Source organism: Physella acuta, unplaced genomic scaffold (genome assembly GCF_028476545.2).
Source record: "Physella acuta isolate Inbredline_101_S28 unplaced genomic scaffold, ASM2847654v3 ptg000431l, whole genome shotgun sequence".
In the NCBI taxonomy this organism is placed as follows: domain Eukaryota; kingdom Metazoa; phylum Mollusca; class Gastropoda; family Physidae; genus Physella; species Physella acuta.
Window position 1 is genome coordinate 225249 of NW_026731950.1, and position 20709 is coordinate 245957.

The 20709-nt window shown below is 33.7% G+C and overlaps 2 protein-coding genes across 3 annotated transcripts in view; both read left to right on the forward strand.

Annotated features, from left to right (window-relative positions):
- Positions 1-595: 595 nt before the first annotated feature.
- LOC131942888 (arfaptin-2) lies at positions 596-12704 on the forward strand. Of its 2 annotated transcripts, none has more exons than XM_059302853.1 (6): positions 596-655; positions 3324-3610; positions 5199-5636; positions 6159-6252; positions 6646-6820; positions 7546-12704. In XM_059302853.1, exons 2-6 carry the CDS (start codon positions 3334-3336, stop codon positions 7696-7698), a joined length of 1137 nt encoding a protein of 378 aa, XP_059158836.1. In that variant the 5' UTR covers positions 596-655; positions 3324-3333; the 3' UTR covers positions 7699-12704. The 2 variants fall into 2 exon arrangements, with proteins under 2 accessions (XP_059158836.1, XP_059158837.1); XM_059302854.1 differs by having other exon boundaries at positions 3324-3550.
- Positions 12705-13969: 1265 nt separating this feature from the next.
- The window catches only part of LOC131942886 (myophilin-like), a 58106-nt gene continuing 51366 nt past the window's right edge, over positions 13970-20709 (forward strand). Inside the window, exon 1 of the mRNA XM_059302851.1 lies at positions 13970-14223. The gene's annotated coding sequence lies outside the window, so the exon portion shown is untranslated. The remainder of the gene's footprint in view (positions 14224-20709) is intronic.

The following is a 20709-nucleotide window of genomic DNA, read 5'->3' on the forward strand; positions in this document are numbered from 1 at the left end:
AGTAAACATTAGCCTATTATGTTAGACTAAAATATTTTTAAAGGTAGATCTTCGTGATTGCATCTAGACTAACTGTAAAGTTTACAGAAGGTCTAAAATACACTTACAGCTTAGTTTTATAATAATTTAAATACGGACATAGAGATCTAGATCTAGGGCCTAAATATAATAATGTGCATATATTTTGATCATTAAATTATGTATTAAGTGTCTCTAGCAGAAGATTAACAAGAATTTAGAACGTCATTGTAGTTTTGTTTTGAAATAAATATATTTAGTAGATCTATAGGCTTATATATTTTATATAGATCTACGTAACTGAAGGCTATAATCAATGTAGGCTTAACTATTTTAAAGACAATAACTATTTTGCCTAGTAGGCTAAAGATTCTATAATATTGGCAAAAAACACTAGGCCTATATATAAGGCCTATACATTGGGTAGTCTTAATCATACACGTGTGTGTTTATATAGCCTAACCCCCTAATCACAATGTAAAAAGCAAAGTTAAAAGTGATTGATCTATGATGACGGTGTGCTAAAATGTAGTAATCAAAGCCTTCTCATATCAATCAGTGTCTACCCAATCCAACATTTCCATTATTTTGATGTTATGACGTCATCTCCACGTCGATAGATACCGACTGATAATTGGTAAACAAAATATCTTTATATTTGTATATTGGACTTATTATTTACTAATTATCGTCTATTTTTAGATTTAACACAAATTAGAGGTTTACAAATGCTGTGTTCAAATACACTTACGATAACTTAAACCTCTCTTTGCAGATAACTTTTCTCCAAAAACATTTTGCGGCTTCCGTGAATTCGAACCACCTATTCTCGATAATGTTTCCACATTAAAAAGTTAAAGTATCCTATCCCCCTCTAAAAATAGAAACAAAGATAACAAGTAAAATTTCCACAGAATAGTCTAGAACTACTATTTAATCATTTATAGAGGGAAAATATTTAGAAGGGTCGTTTTTAAATCCCTAGCTGAACCAAACTCCCTGTGGTGTTTGTTACTTTGACTGAGAAAAAATCTCATGAGATGGTGCAGAGTTAAGTCAACTTCATCTGTTATGTCATTAAGTGCAACTAGGATATAGATCTAGAACTAGCTGTTAGAGACATTAGTACTAGAGATCTAATCTAGCTAGTGCTCAGTGTACTGTAGACACAGTGGTAGTACGTTTAAAAACTATTACTAGTATTATAACTTTTTATAAGTATTAGGTGCCTACATCAAAATTTTAATAAAAGGACAGGGCTACCGGCAAGGCTAGATCTAGAGTAAAGTTCCTCGTGTGGTCAAAACCACGGTGTGGTCACATTCCTGTTTATGGCTTCATATAATATTTGTTTGGATGTTTTATACGAAACTACCAATATCTGCTGTAAACATGTCCATTTCTAAATATATCCAGGTCAAATTCTTTTGTTTCCCTCCTTCTGGAAGACGAGTTTTTAAATTTTCAAGTTTCGAGGTATGACGTCGTAGGCGATTCTAGTTCCCCCTATGAAAAGCACTAGGTCCCGGATGAGATATATAAAACCAACCAATCAAAGCTTTTTATAACTAGGTTAACTATAAATAGCTTCTATTTAAGTGCGGGACACTGAAAATACTGTAGTTAAGGCTATTAAAAGAATCTTAGTGGTGAAATGGGGGTGACCACAGCTGGGGTAACGATTTTTGTGTTTTACCCTCGCTGTGGTCACCAACGACTTGAGCTAGACTAGCCTAGATCTAGATGCACTATATTTCAAGCTAAGTCTAGAACCTGTATAATTTCTAATTTTTTCTGTTGCTTTAAATTATTTCAATCATCTACTTCTTCTAAATCTAGTTTGTGTCTCTACATACAATCCAATCGAAGCAAATGTTACGTTTTGTCTTGTTAGTGATTGTTACGTCCCTTTGATATGATTATTATGGTTGCGTCCCTTGAGTCATCACTGGGTCATCCGTAATTTGTAGTTAATAAATTTAATTAACGTGTTATTATTGGTTTTGCAAATCTATTAATTAATTATATAATCATCAACATGTTTAAATGAGTAAAATGTTTATTTCAATTATTAAAATTGGATCAAAATGTAAAAATACGCTAGTGATCACAAGCAGGGACAGGTGACCACAGGCAAAAAAAAAAAGGGGGAAAAATAGATCACAAGGAGGTTCGTCACTAAAATATGAATATCTCAAATACTATGCGTATGAATACAAAATAACTCATGCATATTAGAGTAGAATGGCAGTGGAGTAATAAAGTACTTTTGGTTTGTTTCTGTGTGAAACGGTTATAAAATAGCGCCCGATGAAAATCGGGAGTTCGGAATTTTTCGCTATGTGTGACCACAGGTGGAACTTTACTCTAGATCTAGATATTTTCTGGCCACTATTACTACTGACTCCTGGTCATAAACCCCTCGACAACTCCCCTCCCCCTGCTACATAATACCTCTGGACACAATCCCCCAATTGAGTTTTATATAAGGAAATACAAATGAAAATTGATGATTAGATACACATCCTTTTGTTTTTTACAAATTCAATAAATTTCCAAATATTTGGCTGGAAAGTTCTGTGCCAGTAGTCATCAAAATAGTCTACAATTTGTGATGCCCTTTGGAGAAAAATTTCAGATAATTTGTTAAAGCAATTATTATTTTGTTCTCATTAACATTAGTATTTCCTCCTTATATAAACCTTGATAGGATGGTTATTGTCCATGGAGGTTTATGTCATGTGGGGGGGGGGGGGTGTCCAGGAGGTTTATGACCAGACACTCTACAGTAAAGATCTAGCAGCTAGTTTTTCTAGAACATATCATTTTAATATGTTTTATCTGAATTTATTAGCTCACTTTCAACACCAGGTTGTCACATTCAATATCATATTGCATATGTAAAAGAATATTTATATAATTTAAGCCAAACATAGTAGTGTATGCAGATTTTTATTTTAACCTAATCTAAACCAGTAGGAACCATAAGCTATATTTCTATATAATCATTTTTTTTCTATTTCTTCTGCTTTTACCATGTTAGTTTTGGGCATCGGATCAGTCAGTCTGAGTTGTGGTTAGGGTAGAGTACAGAACTAAGAGAAAGTACTTGATTTGAATATGTGCTATCATTTTACAAGTCCTGTAGCAAATAATTAAACTATTATTGTGAATCTTTTCTGCTCGCAAAATGAAACAAGGCTAAACAAACACAGCAGTAACTAAAACTAAAAATAAAAGCTTTTAGTTGTAGACTCAACCAATTATATTCACTTGTATATAATATGTATTTCTTTTTTTTTTAGATCTCACATCATGACAGACGTCAGAACATCCCCAATCCCGCCTGATGATGACAATTTTGAGAGAGATCTGCAAGAGATGCTAGACGACGGGCCCAGCTTGAATGAGGTCACATCTAACGTCCAAGGTGGCACGCCTAACTCTGTGTCTGCCACGTTTGCAGAAAAAGTGGGCCCCTTCTCAGCTGGGACGAGTTCTCCTGGGACCCTCTCGTCAAGTGGACCTGGGGGTATTTATGGATCTGGATCTGCTGGGCCTAGATTAACACGCTCATATACTGTTCCCCCTGGTGTGTTTTCTCTTTTGCTTTGGTAATGCAGTCCATGGTTCATTTAGACTTCTAAAAGAAGAAGCATTTCTTAAATTCATTTACATAAATATTTTTTTTTTACTGTTGGTGATCTGGAAGTCATGTTATTCATCTGTAGAGTTTTTAGTCTAAGGCTAATAAACTACATTTAGTAATATTGATATGCTTGGTCACTGTTGACAAGCTATGGATTTCAGGGTATGAGCTATTACCCAAGAATAAAGATAAAATTAATTGAAATTTTCTAAAAATTTCTTTCAATAGTTTTTTTTTAACTCTGGACATTCACAGATTCTCAAATGTTTAGTAAGTTCTATAAATCTGTGAGCCATGGACTGTATTGCTTTTAATTTGTGTGAATAACTTGGAATAACTCTTTATTGTATAGATTTTTTTTTACATTTTTTATAGCTTCCATCTAAAACAAAAGAAACTTGATTATTCTGTGGGCTGCCTGATAGGGACCTGTAATAATAAATATTCAGCCTTAGTTAAACAGATGCTGTTTGTCATGTTTATAAGCAAACATTAACAAACAATAGAGAATAGTATTTTTTACCTTAACATAATCCAAACTTCTAGAAAAATTTCATAACAAATAACACTTCTACTAAAAAAATACTTTGCAAATTTTTAAAAAGTGATAAATTAAAAGATATGCTTATGAATTGAATTAGTTATTTGTAAAGCAGCAATTATAATAATAAATACAGGTTGTAGATCAAAATAATTCAAGTATTACAAATTACATATTTTTGATCAAGCAAATATTTTTGATCATATTCTTTTTAGTTGTAATTTTAACAAGGTAATTGTTTTTTTTTTTACTTTCTCCAACACATGGAGGATTTTTCTTAATAATTGGTTCAATTAGAGTTAACTTTGTTCTGTTAAATACTTTTTTTTACCTTTTATTATTATAATAACCTTTCACTGCTACTTAAGCCTGAATTTTTAACATATGCACTTTAAAATCCTTGTGTCCTGCATCCAATCCTGAGCCTGTTTCTAAATTTCTTCCCTGCATCGATCTTCAAAATATGTTATTTAAAGATTTTTTGAATTTACAGTAAAATAGAAATATTAACCTTTAATTCTCTAATATGTCATATGATGAAAGGCTTTTGTATACATATGACCGCACAGTATGAATTATCTCTAGTCCTGAAAGACTAAGTTACTTTAGTTTTATATTAGGTTTTATGATATTTTTATACAACAAACTGTTGTTCAAAAATTATGTACAATTAATTATTAATCTGATAAGTTCTAATATTTACTGTACTTCAGGTGAGAATGGATTTTAATGTTTAGAACGTTTTAGGATTCTAGACTTTTATAAACCATGAAATAAAATTATTAACTTTTATTTAAAGTAATTGTACTATCTTAATACTTAATTCAGTTTAAATTGATTTAAAAATAGTCAATCTTGTGTATATAAAAATTAGTAATAAATCATCTCCTATAAATAATTATATTTGATTTAAAGTAAATTAACGATTTTACTTTTTAACCTACATTTTAATATGATTTTCAATTAACTAATAATATTTCCTATCTCTAGCAACCAGCAATGTGCCCTTAACTAATTCTGGTGGTTCAGGCAGCCACAGCACAGGCAACAGCCCCAACGGTGACTTCATACCAAAGTCTGTCAGCCTGACTGCCCAGAGTAAAATAGAGACCATCAGAGAATGGAGTGTAAACACTTTCAAAACCACCAAGCAGTTTATCTCTGAGAGATTTGGTAAAGGCTCCAGGACTGTGGACCTGGAGATGGAGACGAGTATAGAGGCCCTGCGGGACACGCAGAGAAAATATGCACACATCCTTCGGCTGGCCAGAGCCATGTCGTCCCACTTCTACAATGTTGTCCAGACACAGAAGGCCCTGGGGGAGGGATTCTCAGAGCTGGCTCAGAAGTCACCAGAACTGCAGGAGGAGTTCATCTACAACTGTGAAACACAGAGGACCTTGGTCAAGAATGGTGAAATACTTTTAGGTAAACAGAATTAACTGTTGCAACTCTTCTAAAACATTCTTTATGGGAATCTGAAATTCATAAATTTAGTAGAATCTATTTACATTTTTGTGTTAGTAAAAGTTAAGTAAACCTTTTGAGACCCAAATGGAATACATGGTCAGCACTATGCCCAGCAGCTTTTATTTTCAACCACTAAGGCGTGCACCCATTAGAGCTGGGTGGAAGTCCTACAGATTCCTGTAATTTTATGTATCAGCTATGTCAACCCATTTCCCACAGCTACTTTTTTTATTGCTATTTCAGAATTTTTGTAAATTAATATCAGGCTGAAAATAATTTTAATACTTTACTCACAAATGTATAATATTAGGTATATTTTATTTGCAAAAATGGGCTGATCTTTTTTACTTAAAAATACTACAAAGCTAATTTAATTGCTGGTTTAATATTCAGTGAACTTTAAAGAAGTATTGTGAGTAACAAAACAGAAAGTAGACTAGTAGTAACTGTGTGATGAACCTATGTACAATTTTCTTACAGGTGCATTAAATTTCTTTATCTCATCTGTCAATACATTGTGTCATAAAACAATGGAGGACACGTTGTTAACTGTTAAAAACTATGAAACAGCTAGGTGAGTGCCATTACTATGTCAGGTAACAGACACTGCATTGTTACAATTTGTTACATTAAAAAAAAAAAACACCAAGGAATATGGTGTTATTTTGTGTGCTAACATTGCTACATAATAACCTGAACAGTGATACAAACAGAAAAATAACCAAAATTCAACTTTGTACTGTACTTCTAACAATTTCACAACTATTGAACATTTTTACCATTAGCATCTTAGGACAAATGTGACGAATTATTTATTTTACTAGTTAAATATTAAAATTTATGAAAAAAAAAACGATAAGTTAATGTCAAGTCTATTAATTTTTTTAATTCTCTGATTTTTGGTTGTTTTTTTTTTACCTTGGTGTTGAATAATGTTTTCTCCTAATTATTAATTTCTCTCTTGAAGGCTCGAGTATGATGCCTACAGAACAGATTTTGAAAGTATTGAGTCGGGACCAAGAGAGGCAGCTACCCAAGTTAAAATGCAGGATGCCAAAAGGAAGTTTGAAGAGCACAAGATAAAGTTTGACAGGCTGAGAAGTGATGTACAGATTAAGCTACGGTTTCTTGACGAGAACAGAGTAAGTACAACAGGTTACTCTGGTCCAGTTCTGGTATATTGTTTTTGTTTTTGGTATCACAAAGTTTGGCTATGACAATTTAAAGACATTTGGATTCCTTAGGCATTTGATCTGGAACCTAGTCTATCTCTCTAGAGAATGCATGGTTGGTGTTAATAAAAAAGATATAGTATGGTAATCTAAACACCGTAACTTGACACTATGTAGACCAAATGTCTGTAGACAAATTGTTGCTGAACTTTTGTTTTTATACTGTGTACACATGGCAGCTTGAGGAGTGATTCTTTTAATGAACAACATCCAGTTGTGTAATGCCTCAGTTCCAGTCAGAATATAGATCAGAGATAGTGTTAAAAATAAATGTAAAACAGAAAATTTTAGTTTTGTAAGAGTGCCTCATGGTTTCTCTTAACCTTAGGAGTATCTATTCGAAGTTTTTCATAATGTAAAACAGGAATGTCAGGTGCTTACCCTGCTAGATAGTATTTAATAGACCTTATAATGCTATTAAAACTTAACAATACAAAGTATTTTTGTATTATTTGCTTCTGTTCTCATGGCCTTGTAATATAACTATGACAAATGTAAAAAAAAAGTTTTATTTTCTAATGCTGAATGACATTTTGAATGAAGGCACACATGATGGATTTTTTAGAGCATGATGTTATATTTTTTATGTTTGATCCCGTAATTTTCAACACATCTAATTTTTTTCTCCCTTGTAGATAAAAGTAATGCACAAACAGCTCCTACTATTCCACAATGCAATATCAGCATACTTCAGTGGCAATGCATCAGCTTTGGAGGCCACGCTTAAGCAGTTTAATATACAGTTAAAGAGACCAAACGCAGAAAAACCTTCATGGATTGAATCTTAGACAGGGGACTTGTATAAAGGAAACTCTTTTTTGTATGCTGACATTTGATTGCTCACAGTTTTTTTCTGTGAGTTTATTAAGGAATTTAGTAATAAATTAAAGCAAAAGAAAAACAAAAAAATCACTCAAATTTCTGATGTAAATACAAGTCATTTTTTTTAATAGAACCCTTTTTCATCTCATTTAATCATAAATATTTTATATGTAATAAGTTTGGGGCTCTTTATTTTAACCACAGCTACATATTATGAGGGTAAAAAAAATAAATGTTTGTCTTATTTAAGTGCTTGGTTTCAGTATGAAAAGTTCATAACCACTTTATAATTAACTTTTAATTAAGTTAGTTTTTGTATTATATATTAAAAGTATTACAGCACCAGATAAAGAAGCAACATTCCTAATTTTGGTGTGAGCTAAAAGCAATATTTGTTGACCAATAACATATTTGATACAGCTCGTCACTTGGAAATTAGCAGCTATGAAAATTTACTACAGGGCAATAAACTCAAACTAATTATTTTTCTCAAACTAATATTTTACAATTTAGCAGAGATTTAAGTTCATATATCAATTTCAAATATTGATTTGTTTAAATTTTATTTATATTAAAATTACATTTGAAAAGTATGGACAAGGCAGTGTGCTCCTCACAAATTTATTCCATTAATTTCATACTGTTCACATCCAAGGATATATCAAAACAGGTCAATAAGTGAAAAAAAAAAATGTGTATAAATTTTTGGAAATTTGAAGTTTATTTAGAAACCTGTTTGTTTGCTAATCCCATTTAGATAAGTTTCCATAGCTGTTATCTTCTAATTGTGTGTTAAGAGATCCAATAGAAAATTGTCAGTGCTTTATTTTATTGTAAGTATTGTTCAAAGGCATTGCCAAAGTTTTGTAAAAAATTAATTTAAGGGGACTAGGTTGTGGCTAAATATTTAACTATTTGGTGGCTAAACACGGATGTGTAAATATATTACTTTTTTTTTCTCCTGTCAATTAATTCTTGAATAATTTACTCTCTTCTTTTTAATTTATTTCTGGTTGTTCATTTATATTTACTTTGGGTTTTAGTTCAGATTTTCTGTGAGATATTGAGATGATAGATTTAGCTTAAATTTCCATTGTGATAAGCTCATTGTATCTCTAAGTTGTTTTTTTTTTTTTTTTTTTAATTTCTAGCATAAAGTAGTAAAAAACATTGCATATTGTCAATAAGCTATTTATTTTTTTTAAAGCCATTGAATATTTGTAATTGTAAATTAAACATTTTCATTTTTTTAAAAAAGTTAACATATTTCCTTGTATATTGATACTTAGAGATTACAAACCGTTACAAGGTTTGGTTATTTTTAATTAATTCTTGTGTGGTGGTGATGGTAAGTTGTAAAAACAATGTAATGGTATAAATGTTGTCAGTAAGGGTTTTTTATATGTTTTTAAACAAAAATTTGTAGTTATTAATTTCAATAAGCAGAGTCTAAGGGGTGTCGTTTATAAAAAATGAATTATTTTTAAAGCACTATTGTTGTGTTTGATGGCAAGTGAAACTATAACCTATCGGCTAGATAAGTTTACCTATGGGAGAGCTTTTTTGTAAAATTGATTTATTAAGCTCTGTTAATGCTTGTTGCAAGTAAAGTGATTAAAAAAAACCAATTATTTTACAATTATTTAAAGAAACTTGATGATTTTTATCTAAGAAGAAGAAATTAGATCTTTCTGCACATGATGGCCAAGTTAGATATGTGTTATTTTTACTAAGTGGGTAGCAAGTGAATTATGCCCTTTTTGAAAAAAAAATGATCTTCAGTTTGTAAAGCTGTTTGTATAGGTCTTCCAGTGTAATCCCTTCCTGTTTCTGTTTTCAAATATTTAAATATCTGATGTTAAAATCTGTGTCTTTTTCAAATCCGACATCTTGCCGGCAGAAGTTTTTTTTTTCATGTCTCTGTTAAAATAATAGGTTTTTATTCTCTACAGTAGCACCTGAGAAAATTAATAAAGTAAAACCTTTACAATCTCTGAACTAAATGAACTATTATTCCCTCTGGCTTAGCAATAAAGTGCCTAGATTTATATTCATCTTCTCTTTTCTTGTTAAAAGTTAAATTAGGAAACCCCTTTTTTTTTAAAAATATACTATTCAAGGTTGGTATTTAAAAAGAAATTAACACTCCAACTATTCAAGGTTTATTTTTTTTATATTGATGCTTCATTGGTGTGTTGTTATTTAATAAACACAATAAAACACAGAGCACACACTAGACCACTGAGTAAAGCATGCATTTCTACTAGACTGGTAACACATTGTGTGTAATTTTTTTTTCCATAAGAAATATTACTTTCACCTGTTTTGTTTACAAAACACCTGTATTCTTGTATTTCAATAAGTCACTCTTAGTCTTACTATGTAGAGGGGGTGCCTTTTATATTAGCTACACGCTTGGTTCATCTGAGTAGTATTTACCAAGCTCATGAGAACTTTTTTTTAACAACTTGGTTGTGAAACTATATATCTAAGTTCAAATTTGCACAGTTGCCGCCAACAAGGACATTTTTACATGAAGGTTTTCATGTACATATTGTAATGGAAATCTAACGTTTTTCTTATTACAGAAAATACTGATACATTAAGAACTTTCATCACTGGCTCCCTAAAAAAATATTTACTCTTCATTTATATTTTACATTGTGCTAAAAAAATGTATGTGTCAAAACACATTCTACGCCATAACTAAAAACTTTATACGGAGTAGCTCAATCTACTCTTCGATCCAGATTTCAAGTTTTCATCAATTAATTATTGTAATTAATTAGTTAACACCTAAATATATTAATTTGGATGATACTAAAACCTTAACGTATATACAATTTATATGGCTGGCTTATGTTGCAACTAACAAAGCTTATAAAGCATGGCAGTGTTGTATATATTGATGAATTCTTTTTTGTACTTTGAAATTTACTGCTGAGTGTCATGCGTGAAACATTACGTATTTTTAATTTAAAACATAATTTGTATAGGACAAATTCAAAAAATTATTTTCTTCATATGGGTTTTGACGTAGCTAAAATTAGTCTAGTAATAACTTATCATAAATGTACGACATAGTTAGATTCTAGTATGTGGATGTTTTTAGGATGAATCAGATACAAAATGAGTCTTTTCTTTTTCTTTATAAGAACACTATTATGGTGAATGTCCACAAATATGTTAAACACACCTAGATAGGACATACATTTTAACCAGCGCACAATTTGTTTTTGGAATATGTGAGGTACGATATTTTTAGCAGTGATCTGCAAACTGGCAAATACCAAAATAAATATGTAATTTGAAACAAAAGCTGCATAGTAAATTGTAAATCAACCAGTTGTCATTACTCTTACAAAATTTTAATGTGAATTTTAAAACTAAATTTAAATTTAATGGAGTAAAAAAGTGTCAATAAAAATATTAATTTTTTTAAAATTACTTGTTTTAATTCTAGATTGAATATGACAGATCATTAAGTTTTCAAGATATCTATTTCCCTTATTTAGAAACAATCACAGGAACATAATTACATCTATTAATCAGGAAAAAAATAAGCAGCCATGGTGTTGTAATTGGTTAATTAAGTCATAACTATTCCCATACTTTGATTTCAGCCCTACTGTTGGCTCAATGATTCTCTAATTGTATACCATTCCACTTGTTTAAATCTAGCTGAATCCTACAACCCATTGGCTACAATAGCAGCCCCAACTCAAAACAGTAGGATCATTTACATTGTAATTATAGCGTCCTTGTTCAGAATCCTGATATTTTCAACTGGTGCCTTTAGATACAGGTACTTTGATTATTTCACTGTCAAGATGCATAATTCGAATGAATGGAATTGATGATGTGCAATATTAAATTTATATTATATCCAGGCTTTGTTTTGTTTCTCAGACAACTAACATGAAGCAAATAAGCAAACTTTTTAAACAACTGCTATTTGAATTAATGTGAACCAAGTTTTATTCTGATGTATATTTTGTTCATCTCTCCATTCCTCTATACATGTTTTATATATATATATGTTGTATATTAATTTGCCACTGTTGTCTGCCTCAGTTGCTAGGATTGCTTTCATGTGTTGTTATATTTATCTCATAATAGCATTTTTTAAAATGCAGTTTCATTATTCCATTATTTTTTTTCATTATGTTTAAAATTTCAAGTTTCATCTTTGCATCTTCAATATTTCTATTTTGTTTAAAGATTTAAAGAAGTAGATCTGTGACATTTTGTAAAATAGAAATAAAGAACAGATTACAATATACAGTAGTTGTATACCTAGATTCTAGAGAAACTCACAGCTAAGATGGGAAAAGTGAATAGTTTTCTAATCCTACCATCCACAAAAACAGATATATAATAATGGATATTTGTATACAAAATGTAATATTTCTTTGTGACCACTAATCAGAATATAAAAAAAAAATTTTCTTCTGCGTGACGCTAAGCATTAATGTGTCACATTTGATACACATGTCATAATGCACTATTTTTGTCACATAATCTTTATTTTTTATTAGAAGTGACACAATAGAGTAAAAATATTTAACAATTGCACCTATGAGACAAGTTTAAAAAAAAAATTAAAACAAACTTAATTTTTTAAAATCAAAACACTTAAATTATTCTTTCAAAATTTTGCTTGTATATTTCTACATAACGGCTGACATAAAGTTGGGAGCTAAAAATTTTATTTTACAGTTAATTTCAATACTGGTTTGCATATTATTTTGTGGTCTAATTTAATTATAGCTTTTCAGATCTTGTAGGTTAAGTTGTTCTAGTTTCTATTTTAGTTATACCAAGGCTAAACGTTTTTATTTTCAAGTTGATTATTTTTCTGTGATTAATTTTTTTTATCCTTTCCAGCTATTTGTTGTACTATAATAATTTCTGTGTTTTAGCCAGGTGATTTTTTTTAAAGGAACCATTCATAATAAACTATATAAATACTAGGAAAATGGGAAGTTTTTGTTTGATTGTTGGTGATTGGAGAATTTATATGTCGCTGTAGTATATTAGAAAAATGGGAGGTTTTTGTTTGCTTGTTGGTAATTGGAGAATTTATATGTCACTGTAGAGTATGGGACAGTGTGGCTTAGAGGTAGAGCTTTAGACTGCTAACCCAAAAGTGTTTTGAGTTCAAATCAATCGTCTCCGGGTCCACCCAGTTAGCTACCTAACTTAAGTTAGGGAAAGTAAAAGCGGCTGGGCAAAGTGTTGACTATACCTACCCTTCATATGCAGAGATCAAGAAACATGAACTCAACTTTATCTGCCTAATTTATACCTAAGTCTAAAGAGGATTCTTTAGTTTACTGTAGTCTGTTAAAGAATGTTGGAGTGTTTAGAAAGTGAGTTAGTAAAGGTTAGATTGGATATTGATAATTAAATGTTAAGTATGTGTTATTGGTGAATGATATGTTGTTGGGCTGGATGAATGTTTATTAGAGATTTAATGACTTATCTTTAATAGTTTGGTAGCTTTTAATGATTTACTTGTTAGGATTTTAGTTATTAATTTCACAGGGGTATGCTTGACTCATTTTGGTTAGGGATTTGGAAATTGAGTTTTAATAATTCATTGAAATAAAATTTTACTATTCTCTTTCACTTTACCCCTTTAACATCTGCTGTGGGTATTGTAAATTACTTGAAAAATTGTGTAATACTTTACTGAGAACCAATTGCATTCTTTCTAAATTAAGAAAAAGAATTCGAGGAAACAATTTTATTATTTGATATTGTATCACCGCTATTAACACCTATCCCAAACCTCATATTAGACATCAACATAAACGTATTGCAGCTTAATGATTAATCAGTGTTAGGGTCAGATATGGGGTTAAATATGGTAGTTTGCGTTTGTTACAGTAATTTGATTAGTATGTATCAATGAATAAGAGCATGTGTATTTTTTTGGCCCTTACAAACTATTCATGTGTTATTATTTTTAACTAAATTTAAAAACCACTCGAGTTAGAGCGGAAAATCGAAATACTAGGCAATTTTTGTTTGTCGTCTATAAAATATCCCTACAGTAATGTTTCTGGATGTGATAGAAAAACTAGTAATATTATTGCGAAGTTAAACCCTTTTTTAGAGAGTATCCCCAAAAGAGGATTAGCTAACAGTAACACATCCGTGGCGTGTCATCCGTGTATCTAGGACAATCCCGTTACTATAAATGGAATGCCCCGAGACGGTCCCATCGAATCGCGCATTCGGCACGAACTTTGGCGAGGGTTTACTGGTGGCGGGTTTTTGGGCAAAACAATAAACGGAGACGTATTTGGTTATCGTCTGCTGCTGTGGACAGCTGTTTTGGCGGCGTGTAGGAGAGTCCGTGTGTTAGTGTTGGAATTTAAATCTTATCGTGTACGTTGTGTGGATTTTTTTTCTCAAACGCTGCTTCTTGTTTTGGAGATTACTTTCTATCGTGTTTAATAAAGGACGAGGGAAAACTAGACGAGGTGAGTTGACACATCTAAATAAAATACTCGTTTGTTAGTATATAGATCTATCTCCCTCTCTCTCGCTACGGCTCTCTGAGTTTTAGACTATTTTTTAAATAATTTATTTAATTTAAAATACGCTGATCTAGAATCTTAATCTATTATATTAGTACATTTAATTTAGATCTAGATCTAGACTGTAGATCTATAGTAGACCTAGATCTATTCTATATTGTACATCTAGATCTAGTATGAACTAGTCTATTTGGTTACACTACCTAAGTGTAGGAATGTTGGGATATTTTTCCTAATTACCATAGAATGATAAAATGTACACAGATTAATCCTATAATATACCCCATTGATAAAAATACCAAATTTATCATTCTAGGCCTAATAGTTTTTTTTATATGAATTTTTAAAGTTATGTATTAAACCTGTTATATATCACTGTAACATCGGATTTAATTGTGTGATTGGCTTTAGGCTTGCATACCACTGCTGCTATTCGAGATATAATTATAAAACTTTGCACATTAGTGCTAGAGAGTGTGGGCAATAGAAATATGAAAGTAAAATCAAAATTTGATGAAGGATAATTAGAACTAATCAAGTCAAATTAAAGTGAGGGGTGCTGTTCTATATAGGTCAATATGCAGACTGAAAGTCTATGTTTTTTTTTAATATTAAAATTGAAACTTTGCTAGAGGGTGGGGGCAATAGAAATATAGAAAAAAATTATATTAAGTATGACTGCATATAATTAAAAAGTCCTATGAAAGGGTGTTGCACCCTTTTATAGTAATTATAGTGACTGCAACGGACGTATGTCCAGAATGTTACTATAATAGATAGGATACATTTTGGTTATTGATACTGAAGCATGTAATAAGAAGAATGCTGAAAAATAAAACTAGGGATGGTGTGTTAAAGCACTCAACTACTAACATGCAAGTCTTAAGCTCAGATCTCAGACGAGTCTGTCTGTGCAGCGTGCAGCATCCACCAAGCTCAGATGAGTACCTGACCCAAGGGAAAGTAAAGATAGCTTGGCAGAGAGCTAACCACACCATCACTTCATGTGCATGGGTCAAGAAACAGATAAACTCTACTTCAGCTGCTTTATGGATGATGGATTGACAGGTCCAAAAGGGAAACTACTTTAATATACTAGGGCCTTTATAAGACCCTATTGATATTTTGGTACAACTAAATTACTAATCAATAAAAAAACCTTAAATTCTTGTAAAAGTTTATTAAGCTAAGTGTTAATTTGTACCAAATCAGAAGTTACAGCTTCCCTGTCTATCTGCTTATATGAATATATATATATTGGCAACATGCAGTGATTTAAATCCGTATTGTTTGTTGTTATTTGTTTTTTGTTACTTTTTATTATTAAATGTAAAAATTGTATCCTAAATTATTATGAATAATAATTATCATGCCTTTTTCATGTCATTCTAAATTCACTGCCTTATTAATTAGTACCCCCCCCCCCCATGTCAATTGCTGCACCTTTTGTTAATTATTTACTAATGTCATAAGCATAATTATTACAAATAATTAAATAAGTTTATCGCCAAGCTTCTTTACTTATCATAACCAATAATAGGCCCAGACTTACTTTATCAATCGATACATATAGTATATAGCATTAGTTATACTAAGAAATAGGCCTATAACTTATTTATAGTATAAAGTATAATAGTATATTAAAGGCTATTAGTATTAGCCTTAAATCTAAGTAAGTAGGTATGTGTGAAATGCTTAACACTATTTAATGTAAGCCTAAGCTTCTTGCCTGTCGGTTTTAATAGATAACTTGATCACCGTATTTTATCTAGTTTTAACAGTGCCACCCGCAATTTAAATTCTTTCCAACTTCGAAAACGACGTCATTGGCATTAGTGCGCGTATTTTATCGATAATAGGTAATGCGGTGCTAAACCGACGCCATGGCGTTGTCAAGGCCGAAGCGCTAGCTCGGGGATTTGACATGTATGATAACTCGTAAGCAGAAGTAGTAAGTGCCATAAAACCGTTATTATAATAATATTTGTTTATTTAATGGACACTTACAACTAATGGCAAGACACTTATAAAGGGTTTAATACGTAAACTTATTTAAAATGTGACAGCACCGTACGGGACATGTTCGCGAGATAAACTCATTAGAATCGTGCGATCGATTTCGGCTTAAAGATTGTCATAATGGCGGTAATTTTCTAATTGAAACATATAATACGGCTACACTAGAATATCTATATCGAATATTTCTAAAAACTCGATTCCAACAGTGAGGTTCGGCATTCTTCGGAAAAGGGCGAGTTTTTATAAAGACTGCATCGAAAAGTCCGGATGTTGAATACCGAATCGAAACAGCGGAAGTCGGAATGCCTAACCTAAGTGTTATAATATATATTTCTAGATTCTAGTTAGAGTATTAGTTAAGTTTCTTAGTGGCTATTAATTATTCAAATACTCAAGGTCAAGCAAGCAGTTTAGGTATTACAGTTGGGTTTCTCTGGGGGGGGGGGGGGGGGATGACAAAAACACTGATAAAAGTAAAAGCATGCATTTTCCATATAAAATATAGCTTCTTTCGTTACTATGCCTATATTTATTACTCATAGTCATAACTATATAAAAAAATAACTAGGCCTTTATTATAGTACGCTGGCATAAAATATCCATGTCGACTCTAGATTTTTATTATACTTAAGAGCTTTTTTAAGTTCCTGTTAAATCTTGGGGGTGGGGGGTGGGGTGGAATGTGTAATGGCTGAATGAATATGCCTATTAATACGTATTGTATTCGTGTGTATGGCTAATCGACTAGTAGTAGCGCTGACTGATACGGTAGTACAAGCGTGATCTCACACATGCTTGTGTACACGACACTAAGACCATGTGTGTGTACATAGTGGCAGGGTGTACATAGTGGTAAGTGTACACATTTGGCTGGGTCTATAGTGGCAGGGTGTACAAAGTAGTTGGGTGCAAAGGCGTAGTGACCCTTCCCGGCGCCCGGGGACAAACTTTCGATTTGCACCCCCCCCCCCTCGAGATTTCCATTTGCACCCCCCCTCAAACTTTCGATTTGCACCCCCCTCAAACTCAATTTATTTTTCCAACCCATTTTGGCGCCCTCTAAGGTCGGCGCCCGGGGACATGTGTGTCCCCGCCCCCCCCCCCCCCCCCCTCGCTACGCTACTGGTTGGGTGTACATATTGGCAGGGTGTAGGCCTACATAGTGGCAGGATGTACAGTGGCAAGTGTACACATTTGGCTGGGTCTACGGTAGGGTCACAGTGGCAAGTGTACATATTGGTGTGTACACGGCGTCAAGGTGTACACATTATCCAAGACGTACCGTAAACAAACACTCGGGTTTAGCTATGCGAGGAATTCACATTAGCGCTGTGAGCTGGCTGAGGACATTGTGTTATTGACAACAATTACTGTCGCCGGGGGTGGGGGGGGGGGGGGTCGTATCCAGCTTTTGCTCGACTACCGGTATTGGTGTTGGGGGTTTTGGGTAAGGGTCACAATGGGGTGGGGTGGAGGGTGGCGTAGGGCCAGTGGCGTCATTTTTGACTATATATCTAATGTCACCCCAACCCCACATGGTATTAACTTGTGCGTACTAATGTATATATCTTTATAATAAGCGATTAATATAATTGGAAAAGCAGACTTTCCCAGAAAAATCGAGATGTTGTTGTTGTTTCACCCCCTTGGATGGTGTCGCATAGTGCGGTTCTCATTCGTCTCCCAACCTGTAAGTTAGGTGTAACGTTGAGGTGACACTTCGAACCAGATACCAGATTTTTCGATTATTTCTTAAAACTCAGACCATGAAGAAAATCCCAGGCTCTGTCATCTCTCTCTTAAGCGACGGTATTAACTGTATTTCTTAGGATGTGTCCTATCCGTCTACTCTGCCTCTCTCCGTGGGGGGGGGGGGGGGTGAGACAAAAATATCCGGGAAGTGGGGGGGGGGGGCGGACTAAAATTTCCGGGGATGGGGCGGACTAAAATTTCCGGGGATGGGGCGGACACTGTTAAAAGTAGGCCCCTATACATTTTCTATGAGACGGAGTGGCTTAGCGGTAGCGAGCTGGACTGCTAACCAGTAAGTCTCAAGTTCGAGACGTTAGGGAAAGTAAAGGCGGCTGAGCATAGTGCTGACCACACCATCTATTTATATGCCGAGGTCACAGAAACAAGTGAACTCTACTTCACTTGCCCCATAGACCGTCAGGTTTGAAATGGAAACTTTACTTATACATTTCCTATATAAATTCCATTTTTTGTTGGGGGGGGGGGGGGAATTCTACTGACATATCTCCTGTAGGCGTAGCTGAGAAATTTGGCCCGGCCAAATAACCCTCAAGATGTATCTTTAAACATTTTTTTACTAAGCAAATGTGTCTGTTTGTTGATGATTGTGTTGACCACCCACCTTAAGTCTCTTGAGACATCCAGATTTCACGCTTGTGCCATAAATTTGGGCTTGTTGTTCCTTGACACTATTTGGCTGTAATACATCACTCGGCAGAGGCGTAGCGGGGGGGGGGGGGCGACATATGTCCCCATGCGCCGACCTTAGGGGGGTGCCAAAATAGGTTGGAAAAAGAAATTGAAAGTTTGAGCGGGGGGGGGGGGGTGCAAATCGAAAGTTTGTCCTCGGGCGCCGGGAAGGGTCGCTACGCCTCTGTCACTCGGTATTTCTAGATATGGCTAAACAAGTAATGTCTAAATCTCCACACGGAAGCGTTGAATAGAGCGTGTAGGGGTTTGCGAAAGAGGATCTAACAGAAGTATAACACATTGGCTCTCAAAGGAATTATATCTATTTAAATCTGTCAAGCTTTGGTGTGTCTGTGTGTGTGTGTGTTGGTGGGGCGGTGTGTAATCGATATATATGAATCTGCCAAGTTTTTGCGCGCGTGTGTATGTGTATGTTTATTTTGTTATGTATGTGTTAGTATGTGTGTTTTGATAGTGATGTGTAAACTACTTTCTTGCTTTATTTTTGTTATAAATGGTACAGCACTATATTTTCAACGTTGGGTTGAGGGGGGGGGGGGGGGGGGGTGTCATCAGTGACTAATGTTTAACATTCTAAAAAATAAAAATAAGGCACACTTCGGGTAGCCGTACCCACATAATCGGATCGATACACAGCAATCGTTCATAATGCTGAGGTATGGGCCAACGATTCAATTATGAGAGTACGGCTAACCAAATAAATACTCTTTGAAGTTAACTCCACACTGGATATACAACCTGCTTCTCTTCTCTCTCTCTCCCCCCCTCCTCTCTACAAAAGTGACTCTGGTTAAGTCAAACGAGGACGAACAGACTACCGTTTATCAACCTTTTTTTTTTTTACCTTATATGGGGGACCTGCTTTCATTAAATCCGGTACGAAGAGCCCTACCTTGTCACCCTTCTCTTTAAATTTAAGCCCCCCCCCCCCATCGGAACCCGAGCCATAAGCAGCCCCATCTCTCTTGTGTCCTCAACAATAAACAGATACAATTACCCGAGTGGCTTTTCTTAAGCGTTATGATTACTGTAAAATCCTGTAAAAGGATAGTCTTTTAAATCACATTTAAAATGTTTCATCTTGTTTGTTCTTAACTGTATATGATTTATTCGTTCGTCTATTAAAAATTTTGTCCCCTTAGGTTAGGATTAGATTTAAATGTAACTAGGGGAAGTTACCAGAGACATAAGAACGCAGTACAGCGCTGTCAACTTTGACACGACTGATGCAATAACGCAGGTGTTGGCTGATAACGATCAGAAAGCCAAGGCGTAGTATCTTGGGAAGCGATACGATAAGAACGCAATACGGTCTATCAACTTTGATGTGACAGGATGCAGATGGCTTATTAAATCGGACTGTACGACAGAAGCGGCGTAATTAACATTCTGATGCAACGATTAGAATCGATTACGATTACGATTATGATAGAACCGAATACGATTACGAATACGAAGGGGATATATAGGAAGGCGACGGCTGAGCTCGCGGTGTGTCTCTCTCTCTCGATCAGTCAGTCAGTGTGGCAGTATCAAGTTGGTTATTGAACGGGTTAGCCGTATTGTGTTAAGAAGGACGATAGACATGTGCATTCAGTTATGTGAAGACTAGTGAGGACTGTTGGGGGTCAGTTGATTCAGACTATTATTGTGAAGCATTCCTTTTGATTCATTATATTATTGTGAAGCATTTCTTTGATTCATGTAATAAAAGGATCAATAGCGAACCTGCATCTTCGAGTATCTATACTGTGGTCGATGTTGTGTAGAATGAGTGGTTAGACTCGGTAACATTTGGCGTTGTCGAGCAGAACTCGTTAACATTTGGCACTACAGGCAAATAGTCTCGTTACATAAATATCGAGGGTCAAGATTAGAAGTGAATATTTGCGATTTGGATTATATTTTGTTTCCTTTTGGAATTAGCGTTGAATAATGAAGGAAATG